The 14,392-nt window shown below is 40.1% G+C and overlaps 2 protein-coding genes across 6 annotated transcripts in view; one reads left to right on the plus strand and one right to left on the minus strand.

Annotated features, from left to right (window-relative positions):
* Positions 1 to 12,231, plus strand: LOC5514105 (hyccin). Of its 2 annotated transcripts, none has more exons than XM_032383625.2 (12): positions 1 to 119; positions 289 to 332; positions 531 to 632; positions 1,013 to 1,147; positions 1,617 to 1,661; positions 2,297 to 2,371; positions 4,206 to 4,333; positions 5,375 to 5,470; positions 5,907 to 6,065; positions 6,272 to 6,359; positions 8,421 to 8,562; positions 10,456 to 12,231. In XM_032383625.2, exons 2-12 carry the CDS (start codon positions 300 to 302, stop codon positions 10,797 to 10,799), a joined length of 1,347 nt encoding a protein of 448 aa, XP_032239516.1. In that variant the 5' UTR covers positions 1 to 119; positions 289 to 299; the 3' UTR covers positions 10,800 to 12,231. The 2 variants fall into 2 exon arrangements, with proteins under 2 accessions (XP_032239516.1, XP_032239517.1); XM_032383626.2 differs by having other exon boundaries at positions 77 to 174.
* LOC5514106 overlaps positions 12,208 to 14,392 on the minus strand; it is a 19,069-nt gene continuing 16,884 nt past the window's right edge. For all 4 annotated transcript variants that reach the window (XM_048723676.1, XM_032383623.2, XM_032383622.2 and 1 more), the window contains one exon: positions 12,208 to 14,388. In XM_048723676.1, the coding sequence (XP_048579633.1) occupies positions 13,118 to 14,388 (1,271 nt within the window). In that variant the 3' untranslated portion in view covers positions 12,208 to 13,117. The remainder of the gene's footprint in view (positions 14,389 to 14,392) is intronic.

Below are 14,392 nucleotides of genomic sequence, written 5' to 3' on the forward strand. Positions count from 1 at the left end.
GCCAGAATGTTTTTTTTTTATTCTCTTAGTTTCTTCAGATATGAGGGGTGGGTACCCTGTGGGCGATACCTTTCTCACAAATATCAAGATGGCGGAGTTTGTTTGCTACAAATGAAAAGGTACTGGGCAATGTGTAAGCTTAATGACGACTTTGGCTATTTGTGCTGTACTTTGGTAAGCATATTTTTTAAAGAAAGAGGCTTTCGTCGAAATCATGTAGGTAACATATTTTTTCTCTCGCATCTTCCATGATGATTAAATCCTTTTTGGTACCTTTCTGTTCTTTAGTTGCATCTGAAATGGAGTTTGAAGATATCCAGGTCGAATTTAAGGTAGGATAAACACAATATGGGTATAAGTACTTAAGTATATATAAAGAAAATACTTCGATTTTGATTCGCACAAAGATTTCAATCCTGCAATGATACTGTTCATTAATAAATGAGTATACTTCATCCTATGTTTGTAAATATTGCAAAAAGTCCTTATAAACGCTTAACAAATCATTTTACATTGTTATGGCTCGGCAGAAATATTCAGAAGAACCTCTTAAAATAGTAGAGAAGCTAAAAGCCAACAGGGAAGTCATTAAAGGAATCATTGAAAATTTACCAAAGAATTATGCTAATCAGGTCAGTAATGTTACAAACAATATACTTTACCCACATTGATGCCTAAAATTATCCTGCGCATTGCATAACAAATCTCTACTTACAAGTTACTGATTTGTTGAGACAGGTGTATTTCTGTTGTTATGTTATTAAATTGCACAAAAATTATGTGGTGTTTTTAAGACCAAACTCTTGTAAGTCACTTACATGACCAAGTAGTTGGACTAGGGATAGTAAAGCTGGGAATTACAGATGTTGTGTGGTAATTAAAACAGTGATTTCAAATCATGGTCAATATCAGATAACAGATAACAAAATCATTTGTGGTGGATGGCATACATTTGATAGAAATATTCTGCTTTTTACCATTAGTTGTTATAATTACCATATTGCTGTTGTAGGTTAGCCATCCCATTTGCAGCTCATTTTTTGAGTTGTATCGCACTGGGAATAGGGATGCAATGAACTTTGTGTTACAATTTGTTCCTGTTCTGATATGGACATACCTGGCAGCCACATGCCGAAGAGATAAACAGGTGAGAAGCCCTCAATTATTTGATTTATGAACTACTGTTATGCTACTTCTGTCACTACTATTATTAGTGAAACCGTATTGAATCCTGGTCCTGAGTTAAGTATTCTCCTCCTTCCCCCTCTTTCCTTAGTAGCTCTTACATATTGTCGAAAGCTTGTTTGGAGACAAAAAGAGGAACTTTTGAAGGTGTAAAAGTTGTCTGGTTAAAAGCTTGTTTGATCAAGGGGTGTGTGGGCTGTCCACCCTCTCTTCTATTTCCAGAGATTTTGCATAGAAACGAAGTATAAGGAAATCCTTAAAAAAAATAATGAATCCGGACCCCTTGCTTCATCTTCCCCCCATTGTTACTCCTGGATCTGCCTCTGATCTGTTGGGAGAGAGGGGAGGGGGGAGGGGGAGGGGGAGATATACATAGCTTGCCTGCCATTTTATTGACTGTAGTATTTATAAGGAATTTTTATTCATTACAGGGATACGGAGAGTTAGAGGCTATATTGCTGGCCATTTATAATTCAGTAAGTCTATGAATTAAGTATTCTCAAGTTGCACATGGCTGCACATGTCTCAGTTAACCTAACCCCACTGTGGGTGGGCCCCCACTGTTTCATTAATTAAAAGAAAATGACAAGTTAGGGTGTGGCCCCCACAGTTTTCTTTATGTCTCTAGTATCATGCTCACCTCAGTATTTTGAGGAAAAAAATTCATATTTTGACATGAACTCATGTCAGGTTTTAACTTGTACACACTAGCCACATGTAGTCACATGACTAAATCTCTATTCTCACCGAATAGAGAGTATAGGAATATAGGAGTATAGTATAGCGAATATGGGAATTTAAGCATGACATGCATGGATAACTAACTTTTAAGAACAAGAGTTGTCAACACAAAATGTAAATTGCAGGTGTTTAATAAGTGTTCTAAGTATATTCATGCTATTATTAGCATAAATTATTTATAAGATGATGTTAACTAGTAAAATATGATTTCATATTTCTACAGCTCTTGCTGTCTGATATAACAAGATTCTTGGTGTGATTTGATCAATATTATTAGAAAAAACTTATTTTTAATTAGGTGATGTATGTATGACCCAACATAATCTCCTATCTCTTTTTGGATTGACATACTTTATGTATTCACCTTTAGGTTGTTATGGATAATAAAGGCATAGAAAAAACGTTTCGGCTGCCATCGTTATCCAGACCATCAATGTATCACGAGGTAGGACTTGACCCTGTTATTACAACCAGGGAAATTGTCAATTGTTGCAGCAACACACCGCACCTTTAATACCCTAAACACTTTTCTTAACAACTCATTATCATGATCATAATGATCATGAAAATCATCATGATCATCAACATTATCAACATAGAAATCAATGTCAGTTTTATCACAATCAGGAGCAGCAGAATCTACCACCCCCATTATTATCATCACTATCATATCATCATCATCATCATCATCATCATCATCATCATCATCATCATCATCATCATCATAACCATTAATATTATCATCATCACCAGTAATGTTATCATCATCACCATTAATATTATCATCATCATCATTAGCATCATTATCACCATCAATATTATCATCATCACCATTAATATTATCGTCAGCATCATCATGATCATCATCAGCATCATCACTATTAATATTTTCATCATCAGCATCATCATCACCATTAATATCATCAACATCACCATCACCATAAATATCATCATCAGCAGCATCATCATCACCAATATTAATATCTTCATCATCAGCATCATCATCACCATTAATATCATCATCAGCATCACTATTAACATAATAATCAGCATCATCAGCAGCATCATCATCACTATTAATATTTTCATCATCAGCGTCATTATCACCATTAATATCATCATCATCACGATAAATATCATCATCATCATCACCACCATTAATATCTTCATCATCAGCATTATAATCACCATTAATATTATCATCATCAGCAGCATCATCATCACTATTAATATCATCATCATCATCACCATAAATATCATCATCATCAGCATCATCATCACCAATATTAATATCTTCATCATCAGCATCACTATTAACATAATCATCAGCATCATCATCAGCAGCGTCATTATCACTATTAATATTTTCATCATCAGCATCATTATCACCATTAATATCATCATCATCACCACCATTAATATCTTCATCATCAGCATCATAATCACCATTAATATCATCATCAGCATCACTATTAACATAATAATCAGCATCATCAGCAGCATCATCATCACTATTAATATTTTCATCATCAGCGTCATTATCACCATTAATATCATCATCATCACGATAAATATCATCATCATCATCACCACCATTAATATCTTCATCATCAGCATTATAATCACCATTAATATTATCATCATCAGCAGCATCATCATCACTATTAATATCTTCATCATCAGCATCACTATTAACATAATCATCAGCATCATCATCAGCAGCGTCATTATCACTATTAATATTTTCATCATCAGCATCATTATCACCATTAATATCATCATCATCACCACCATTAATATCTTCATCATCAGCATCATAATCACCATTAATATCATCATCATCACCACCATTAATATCTTCATCATCAGCATCATAATCACCATTAATATCATCATCATCACCACCATTAATATCTTCATCATCAGCATCATAATCACCATTAATATCATCATCATCACCATAAATATCATCATCATCATCACCACCATTAATATCTTCATCATCAGCATCATAATCACCATTAATATCATCATCAGCAGCAGCATCATCATCACTATTAATATTATCATCATCATCAGCTTCATCATCACCACCACTGCTACTGACATGGACACCATCAACGTCTTGAATTGCCTCGACTCAAACTGTCTTGAATTGGCATTCTCCTTTTACTTACATTGTTAACTTTTTCCTGTTTAACCATTCACTGGAGTATGCCTTTCCTTTTGAATCAGTATGCTACTTTTCCTAATTAGTATTGTGATAATTTTCCGTTCAGCCCTCCATTGGAGTATCCTCTATGCCTGCCCTGACGGAGAGTGTCTTGAGTCGACATGAGCAGAGTGAGACTCCTATTGTAATAAATGGCCCTAACAAGCAACTTACCAGAATCTCTGCTGGCTACAGGTAAAGCCACAAAACTAATCAAGTTATACTTCTCATGGTCTATACTTCTCATGGTCTATACTTCTCATGGTTTATACTTCTCATGGGGAGTATCTTTTTGTCTTTAACCAGGGCTTCTGGAATTAACCGCTTGTGCGGAAGAGTGTAATTTGGCTAAATTTTGAAAGACAAAACATTTAATTTCACAGCTGATGTGTTCTTTTAGGGTTCTTTCTTTTATTTCTCGTAAAAAAGAGAGATATTCTTCGTAAGAGTGCGATATTTTGAACTGAATTTCGAAAACAAATAAAATGACTAGGCATTCTTTGCTAAACCACGAAGGCCTAGGACTAATAATAAAATACCTTTTTTAATTGGCTGGTGGCTAGGAGCCAATGAAAACTTGCCTAAGATATTTTCACGCAAAAAAATAACCTTTTCAAGTTATTTCGTGCTTTCCTTTGGTACAAAATGTATTTTAAGCGTAACAGTTGATATTCCGTGTAATATAGAGCGTAATTCAGTAAAAAATCCTGCAAAATTTTGATGTTTAAAAAAATGTATTGCAGAATCCCGTGAAATTTAGCACATAATGATTGATTTTCCGCATAATTTAGCGCATAATTTAGCAAAGAATCTCGCGTAATTTGGAGTTTTTTTCCGCGTAATTCCAGAAGCCCTGTTTAACTAAATTTGAACAGACCTGTATTTTCTGTTTTTTTAGCCCTGAATTTGACCTGTTGAATTTATGTTGGCTTACTAAAAGCTTGTGTTCTTCAGTTTTAACATGTATATAGAAATGTGTGTAGAAATTGTTTTCGGATTTAGAAACTTTTTTTTTTCTGTATATGAGGTGCTTTGGAGAAAAGTTCTTTAAAACCAGTAAATACTTGATTACTTAAACTTAAACTAAATTTGAACACCTACTTTTTTTAAAATTTATCCCCAATGACAATTCTTTTATTTCTATGAAGATTTTATGTTTTATGATTTATATGATTTGTTTTCCGATTTCATAGGATTTAATTTTCCCTCTTTATGATGCTGTCTTTGTTGTTTTAGAATGTCAGTGTTGTGTACTGTGTTAAGTCAGTATAACAGCAGCATAGCACTGATGAATGAAGACTCCCACACAAGCTATTGTATAATGGCTCACAGGTATTGGGCTATGCTGGTCGTAATCATTAAAACGGGGCGGTGAGGGGGTCCCTGCACAATTCACGAGTTTCAAAAATCAGAAATCACATTTCACAATAAACTGATAAACTGACGACAAGGATCAATCGTTTTTCGGAAATCATGACTTATGATTTTTAAAGAGCATAGATCACGATTCACGTTGATCAAATTTTGCCATTCATGAATCACAGCAAAGTTAGCAATCACGGATCAAAATTTTCATTGTCCTTTTCACGCTTCATGATAAACAAAAAAGGCACAGATCATGAAAATAACATGAAAGAACAATAAATCCGGATCTCCTTTTTTGGGACTCCTGGATCTGCCCCTGTTGCACACGAGCTTTTTTTAATTCTCCCAAATCATATACTTTAACAAGCAAGTACAAATAAAATATTTTTGGTAAAACCTTTAGGATTGCCAAAGCTGGATTTTCCAAGTTGTGCCGCAAGGATTCCACAGATTGTAATGGCTTCTTAAGCAATGAAGAACTACAGTCTCTAAGCAACCACCCAAGAGTTCCTATAGTTGCACCTTTAATACAAGAAATTACACATGGATTATATTACCTGTTGTAAGTATTTGTACTGCTTCTAATAATGATATAATCAAATAAGCAATACCGCTCCAAATCTGGACCAGGAGTTTCTTAAATTTTGTGGCAAATCTCTTGGTCTCCAACTTTTAGTCAAATCTCCATTCTCCCAAAAATTACTGTATTTATGAATAGAGTATAATTTGAACAAAGTTTAATTTATTACATTGTTCTGAACACTCTAGATACAACGGACAGCCCGATATTGCTAAAACAGCGCTGGAACAATTGGATTTTCGCGTAGCACATGGCCTTCTTGCTCCAGCTCATGTGGTAAGGGAAATTACACCAAATCTCACCTCAAATGCACCTCACCCCATCTCTCCCCACATGCGCCACACCTTCTCACCCCACATGGGCCCCACCTTATCTCACCCGACATGGGCTACATCTCATCTCACCTTAAATGCACCTCGCCTCATTTCACCCTACATGCCTCACACCTCATCTCATACCACATGCGACACACCTCATCTCACCCCACATGGGCCCCACCTTATCTCACCCGACATGGGCTACATCTCATCTAACCTTAAATGCACCTCGCCTCATTTCACCCTACATGCCTCACACCTCATCTCATTCCACATGCGACACACCTCATCTTATCCCACAAGCGACACACCTTATCTCACCCCACATGCATCACACCTCATCTCACCTCACATGCATCGCACCTCATCTCACCCCACTCGCGACACACCCCATCTATCCCCACATGTGCCACAACTTATCTCACCCCACATGTGTCACACCTCATCTCACCCCACATGCATCACACCTCATGTCACCCCACATCCATCACACCTCATCTCACCCCACATGCCTCACACCTCATCTCACCCCACATGCATCGCACCTCATGTCACCCCACATGCTTCACATCTCATCTCATTTCACAGACATGTCACCTCACCTCTCCCCACATGCTTCACACCTCATCTCATCCCACATGCGACACACCTCATCTCACCCCACAAGCAACACACCTCACCTCACCCCACATGTATCACACCTCATCTCACCCCACATGCCTCACACCTCATCTCACCCCACATGCCTCACACCTCATCTCACCCCACATGCATCACACCTCCTCTTGTCCCACATGCATCACACCTCATCTCACCCCACATGCCTCACACCTCATCTCACCCCACATGCATCACACCTCCTCTTGTCCCACATGCATCACACCTCATGTCACCCCACATGCATCACACCTCCTCTTGTCCCACATGCATCACACCTCATCTCACCCCACATGCATCACACCTCATCTCCTCCCACATGCCTCACACCTCATCTTACCCCACATGCCTCACACCTCATCTCACCCCACATGCCTCACACCTCATCTCACCCCACATGCATCACACCTCCTCTTGTCCCACATGCATCACACCTCATGTCACCCCACATGCATCTCACCTCATGTCACCCCACATGCATCACACCTCATCTCATTTCACAGACATGTCACCTCACCTCACCCTACATGCATCACACCTCATGTCACCCCACATGCATCACACCTCATCTCACCCCACATGCTTCACACCTCATCTCATTTCACAGACATGTCACCTCACCTCACCCCACATGCTTCACACCTCATCTCATTTTACAGACATGTCACCTCACCTCACCCCACCCCACATGCTTCACACCTCATGTCACCCCACATGCATCACACCTCACCTCACCACACATGCTTCACACCTCATCTCATTTCACAGACATGTCACCTCACCTCACCCCACATGCTTCACACCTCATGTCACCCCACATGCATCACACCTCATCTCACCCCACATGCTTCACACCTCATCTCATTTCACAGACATGTCACCTCACCTCACCCCACATGCTTCACACCTCATGTCACCCCACATGCATCACACCTCACCTCACCCCACATGCTTCACACCTCATCTCACCCCACAAGCAACACACCTCACCTCACCCCACATGCCTCACACCTCATCTCATTTTACAGACATGTCACCTCACCTCCCCCACATGCATCACACCTCACCTCACCCCACATGCCTCACACCTCATCTCATTTTACAGACATGTCACCTCACCTCACATGCGTCTGATACTACTAAATTATGTTTTACTTGCCAGTTGTTTTCATCTTTAAAGTGGATCACATTCAAGTCCACCCTTAGTTACACTACTCTCATAGCCTCACCCTCCCCCCCCCTGTTGGGCTTGAGCCAATCCTATTTCCTTTTCTTTTCTCTGTGATCCATTTACTTGGATATGAATCAAGCTCACATTTGTTGCCTTTTAAACCTCATCTTATGATGTGTTTGCCACTTTTAGTTGACGAATGCTGTGGTGCATTCCCAATCAATAACTGATGCTGCCCCCAAGGAAGGTCCCCTTGGGTTGCAAGTGCTCATCCCCTCGGCGGATACTCAAATTGTGACCCCTTCGCCTACCATGAAGACTCTTAAACTACCAGGTATCGCGATATCGGATGCAGAGTCCTTCAAGTCTTGTGAGGGAAGTGATTGTTTAGATAGTGAGGGAGAACTGTATGCAGACACTGTTGAATCACATTCCCCGACTCTTGTGACTCGCAAACTGAATAGGGTGCTTGACACTAAACTATAACAACTTATCATATAACAATCGTAACAATAAATGAAATTAAACCAGACAGAAATAAAAAATAAACATCATATCAACACTTAAACTTTTGTATCTGGGTGACATTTAGAATTAATAGTCATTTCTAAAACAGAACAATGAGCAAATAGTGTTATCCCATCTCAACCATTGTTGTTAATGAGATGGTTTGCAGCTGTTGCTTAAACTTCAGCACAAAGTTTTAAAAGAAAACACCATCAACGGGACCAACCGGCATTTTTCTTTTCAAACAAGTATTTTATTTTTTTCACTTTTTTGTGTGCAATGTTTACCATACCGTCAATAGGAAAAAAATAGAGAGCTGGGGTGGCTGTGGCTAAACATGAAGGGTAGGAGAGCACTACAATTCAAATGGTTATTATTTACGTCATGTTATGGAGCTAATGTGGCCTTTGTCATTGCCTTAAAAACATTTCCAACAAGTTGTTCCGCTTTCTTTACGAATCAGAATCTGCTGCATTATTTTTCTCTGTAGTAACGCAACTCCTTATCAAATGTTCTGCTAACTATGAATATAGGTGATGTAGCTATAGATAATGTAAGATTTAGATTGCCAAAGTTGATGGGGCAGTAACAACCCTATGACTTTCTGCATTCGGCAAAAAAGATTCGCTTGTTTGTGGGAATAATGCATGTCTTACAAAGTTTACTAATGTACAGCTATAATGGCTTAATTGATAATTATGTAATATTTAGTAAATTAATAAACACATACTTTGACAATAAATGATAAATAAAGAGAGTGTTTCCATCTGCTTAATAATCTACTTCTGTTTCATCGTTAGAGCTATTTTTATTTAGCCACTGATGAGCACTACAATCAATTTAACCCGAAACAATATTAAGAAAATAATCTTCAAAATTAATTGATTTAACATCTTTAAAAAGTCTCTTCAATAACAAAGACCTTGTTTGGGTGTAATGGTTTGCTTACCATTGGTCTATTTTATCGAAATAAACAAGTCCAAGATGGGTATGTGGTGAGGAGAATGAGAACAGAATCACGGCCATAGCTAAAAATATCCCCGAGGCAAATCATTTTCGAGGCAATATCTCTTCATCTATTCTGAGACAGTAAAATCACGGGAATTAGGATACTTTGTCAGCGATTTCTTTATAAAATAAACAAAAATAAACAGTCCCAAATTTGTGTTTAATATTTAACAAAGCGATAAAGTCTCCTGTGCCTTCCGAGTTAACGAAATCCTTTTTGGTTGCCTCTTGTTATATATTTATTTCTATTGTCTAAAAACCCTAGCGATCGTTGTTTTCAAGTCTCGAAACATTTGAACGGTACTGAGTAACCATAGCCTCTTTAGTGTTCGTGACAAGCCCGAGCCCTCTCCGAACCTAACTTCGTATTTAGGTTCTATATTAAAATAACCTGCCTAGTTACGGCCAATGTTGTGATGTTGGTATGAGAGATGATTGATTGACAGCTCACCCTCTCTTTAAACTTATCTCGCCGCCGAAACACGCCACGGGCATGCTGTTAACTCGTTGTTTCTCTGTTAACTCATTGTTTCTCTGTTAACTCATTGTTTCTCTTTTAACTCATTGTTTCTCTGTTAACTCACTGTTTCTCTGTTAACTCATTGTTCTGTTAACTCACTGTTTCTCTGTGAACTCATTGTTCTGTAAACACACTGTTTCTCTGTAACTCACTGTTTCTCTGTTAACTCACATTATGTGTTTGTTGGCCCAGAGAGTTCCTCGAGTCTAGCAGCTCTCTCCACGCATGGAATGACCGCAAAACCTTACAGACAGACGAGTGACGTCGACTTGAATAAAAACGGCTCGTATTCCACAGTCGACGGAGCCTATAACCCAGAGACTCCCACTCAAGACCAAAGTAAAACTCACAAGAAAGCCAGCAGCCTGGGCCACTGGAAGCTCCCGTTTCTTACCACCAAGGGCGAGATGGAGTTAACGCCCTTAAAACCTGAGGAGGGGAGGGGTGGGGACGGTAGAGTCTTTATTTCGGAAGAGAACTTGTCACATGGTAGCGTGACGTTGACCAAAGTTAGTAGAGACGACACAGGGGTGTAACCAGTGATGACGGCAAAGGGGAAACGGGGCGACCACAACCTAAAAATCACCCTGTCGGGCAACGTCTCGCTGCCGTGTTGTGTTTGCAGGGAAATGAAAGCCAGAGAAACAAAGGAAACCGGAAAGAAGTTCGACGAGCGAGTCGTTGACCGTGCGAATAGTGGGGGTAATGGGTCACACGTCGGACTTCTCGACAGTCTCTCCTTCAGGTTACTTTTCCCTGAAAAAAACGGGAAGCACAAGGAATTTATGTTTAACGCAGAATAATTTGGAGCTTGGTGCTCCTGGCTCGTATCCAGGCGCTTACTAGCGTTACCGGACTCAGCGCGCAGGGGGGAACGAAAAACATTTCTCCCGTTGACCCTTCCCTTCCCTTGCGCCAGCGCTAAACCTTCCAATGACTCATTGCGGTCACTAGTATACTTTTCACCTGTTTTTACTTACTTGAGACGCCTGGGTACAAGACAGTTGGTGCTCCAAACTCTGATGAAATCTTTTGTTTTTAGAGTCATGCAGATCATGATCATTAATTGCGTCATAATTTTTTCGTTTGAACGTGCACGCGCGCGGAAAAATGGTTACCCACAGGTAACCCAAGCTCAGCGACCTTGTATAAGAGGTCGTTCTGTATGTGAGACGCCAATGCACCCTTAGAGGCATTTGGGGTAAAATACAGGGGTGGATACAGGATCAAAACTGCGTGTTAGCCCATGTGCCTACTCTGATAACCAATGAACTGGGTATCCGCATTACGAAAGACTGATTAAACCGACCTAGTCCTTTGATACAAAGATAAATTGTTGAAGAAATTAAGAGATAACATTCTAAAAACAAGGTTTTATCATTCATTTAGTATATATTCCATCGGAAATATCGAAATAAACACGAGGTTCCGCTATAAGAGGGAAAGCTCCTCCCATCCCCGGACTCAAGAACAATCAGTTATCAACCAGCCGCCAATGAGTTAACATGGTAGGACAATTGCTTTGAGCGCTAGATTCAAATTTCATATTCTAAACCAAATTAAACGTCATTCCTAGATTTATCCATCTAAAATAATTTAAAATTTTGCTCTAAAGAAGTGAGTGGACAGCAAATCACTAATTCATCAATCTCTTAACACAACTGTCTCGTTACCTGTGCAAAAAAAAGTTTTATTTTAGCCAACTAAGGCTCAGAGATAAGCAATTTTACATAGGAGACTTTGCTGACTTCTAGGGTGGCAGTGTTCTGATTATAATTGCAAATTTGAGCCCGGGGTGAGAGGAGCTTTCCCTTTTATAGCGGAACCTCGTGTTTAAGACTTTTTGCTAGGACGGCTAAACTGAAGCTTGTAGAGAGACGGTAATTTTATAGTGGGTTAGGGAACACGGGGGAAATGTTTGCGTATGTACAGAAGAACCCATAATTAGAACAGTTCCAAACGTTTTAATGTTGACTAGTTCATTGGGGGTCTGAACAGGCTCGTTTGCAGCAACAACCGCCGAGCGCTGGACGAAAACGCTATAACCACGTCCCCAGGGTCTTCTGGGTAGTTTTCAATATGGCGTCTAGCTGATAGTGGCCATTGAAAAAGACGCCATGTTGAAAATTACCCACTGCTCCTGGGGATGAGGCTGGAAATGTTATAATGGGCGATTTATATTATTCCAATTTTTCTTTTTTAAAAATTCATTTACTGCCCAATTTGCTTTTGTTTATCCTTAAGTTCTCTTTACGTTATAAAAACATTTTAAAAACATACATTTTTTTGGGAAACGTCGAAATTATTATTTTATCATAAAACAGTCTGCTGGTGTACTTTAGCCATACTCGCCACAGAAAACCCCATCTTTTATCTATATTTATGTTATTTAGTTTCCTTATAAATTATCTTCCGAAAATGACTACCCTGGGTGCTGGAGAAGACAGGCCCGCAGGGCTTCAAATAATCGGAATATACCGAGCGATCGCCTACTCGTCGGATTTGTTCGTGTGATCGGGTTTTCGGCAGTGCGACAGAGCGACTGCCTACTTTTTGGAATTGTTTGTCGTGTAATCGGGTTTTCAGCGGTGCGACAGAGCGATTGCCTACTTTTCGGAATTGTTCGTCGGGTCTTTGGCGGTGCGACATTGTGGTCGCCTACTCGTCGGAATTGTTCGTCATGTCGATTTTCTCTGTAACCCACGGTAGAAAATATCTTATAATGTGACAATTTATTTACAATGTCTTTTAGAAAATAAGTAAAAATATTCTCATGAAGAACAATGCTACGAAAAATGGCTATGGATTAAAAAAATATAGCGATAAAGATGATCTCCCCACAAAGAAAGCCAAATTACGCCGTGCTTTCGTGGGGATTCCTGTGCTTTCGGTTCTTCTCTGGTATTAGTTGCCAGTCTTCCGCGGCGTCCATGGCAAGCATGAAGGACTCGGGCCGAGACCCTAGCCGTGGCCTACTACTCTTCGTTTCTACCCGGGACGGATGGATGATTTCTTCAGCCATTTGTTGCTCACCCATAGGTTCCTGCGTTTCGGAGCCTTCAAATAAACGTTTCAGTTGTGAGATATTCGATTCCGATCGTTCTTTACCTTGAAACTCGTCTCTAGCTTGGCTAGAATCCTCGGCTAGCTTGGCATTGTACCTAGGCTCGGTCGAGCATAGCGGGTCGCTCCTCTCACTCGCCTTGCACTCGTCACGTGGCGGCCACACAACCCTCGCGACCTCACCCCTGGTGCTCAAGTCCTTGAGGGACTCGGAGCGAGCGGAAATGGGCGTGGTCCGAGCGGATTGTGGCGATGCCTTAGCGAGTCGAGATACAATGCCTGGTTGAATGGCCGTATTCTCAGGTGTCGTACTACTAGTTCTCGGTGTCCCTACACTCACGTTGACGCCAGATCCGTTGAGTGTATTCCGAGTAACGCTAGAAGTTCGAGATTCGGAGTGCAATGAGACTCTTACAACTGAAACGGAAGAATCACTTGGAACTGTTGCATCAATGTTCGTCTTTTTTGGTGATTTTGTATTTTCCGTAATTCCAGTATTTCCTTGATTCCGGTTTGTTTGGTTATTGTTCTTTGAGGGTGACTTGTCGTTCTTTTTCTTTGATTTAGCTTGACGTTTTGGTGATGCTGTCATTACGTCATCTGGACTGACAGGCCAGGATAACCTGTTTGACGACTCACTGTTACTACTACTGACAGACAAAGTACTTCCAATCTCGTCAACAAGTGGAGTGTTATCATAGTTTTCAAGCTCAACATATGTTTTAAACGTGGTGGAAGTTTGCCGCGCTTTCTTGACCTTCTTCTGAAGCTTCAAACTCGCACTTTTCTTGGCGAATTCCGGCGAGGAAGCAAAGGTCTCAAGCATTTCAGTACCGGTAGTGCAAGCGAGGCCCTGTTTAGAGAGTTCGGATTGGTCGGGTAAGGAGGCAGGTCTTGTTCGTTGTTGAGGCTGCTGTCGGTACTGCACGAGGCTGTCACGAACGTTAGGCGAATCCTTGGCGAATGAACTCGTCAGCTCGGTCGTGTACATGTATGGGTTCTGCCGCGGGTGAGTCTGTCTCATCGGCTGAATATCAGCAATAGAGATGCAGTGGCTTAAACCTGT

This window comes from Nematostella vectensis, chromosome 2 (assembly GCF_932526225.1).
Source record: "Nematostella vectensis chromosome 2, jaNemVect1.1, whole genome shotgun sequence".
In the NCBI taxonomy this organism is placed as follows: Eukaryota; Metazoa; Cnidaria; class Anthozoa; order Actiniaria; family Edwardsiidae; genus Nematostella; species Nematostella vectensis.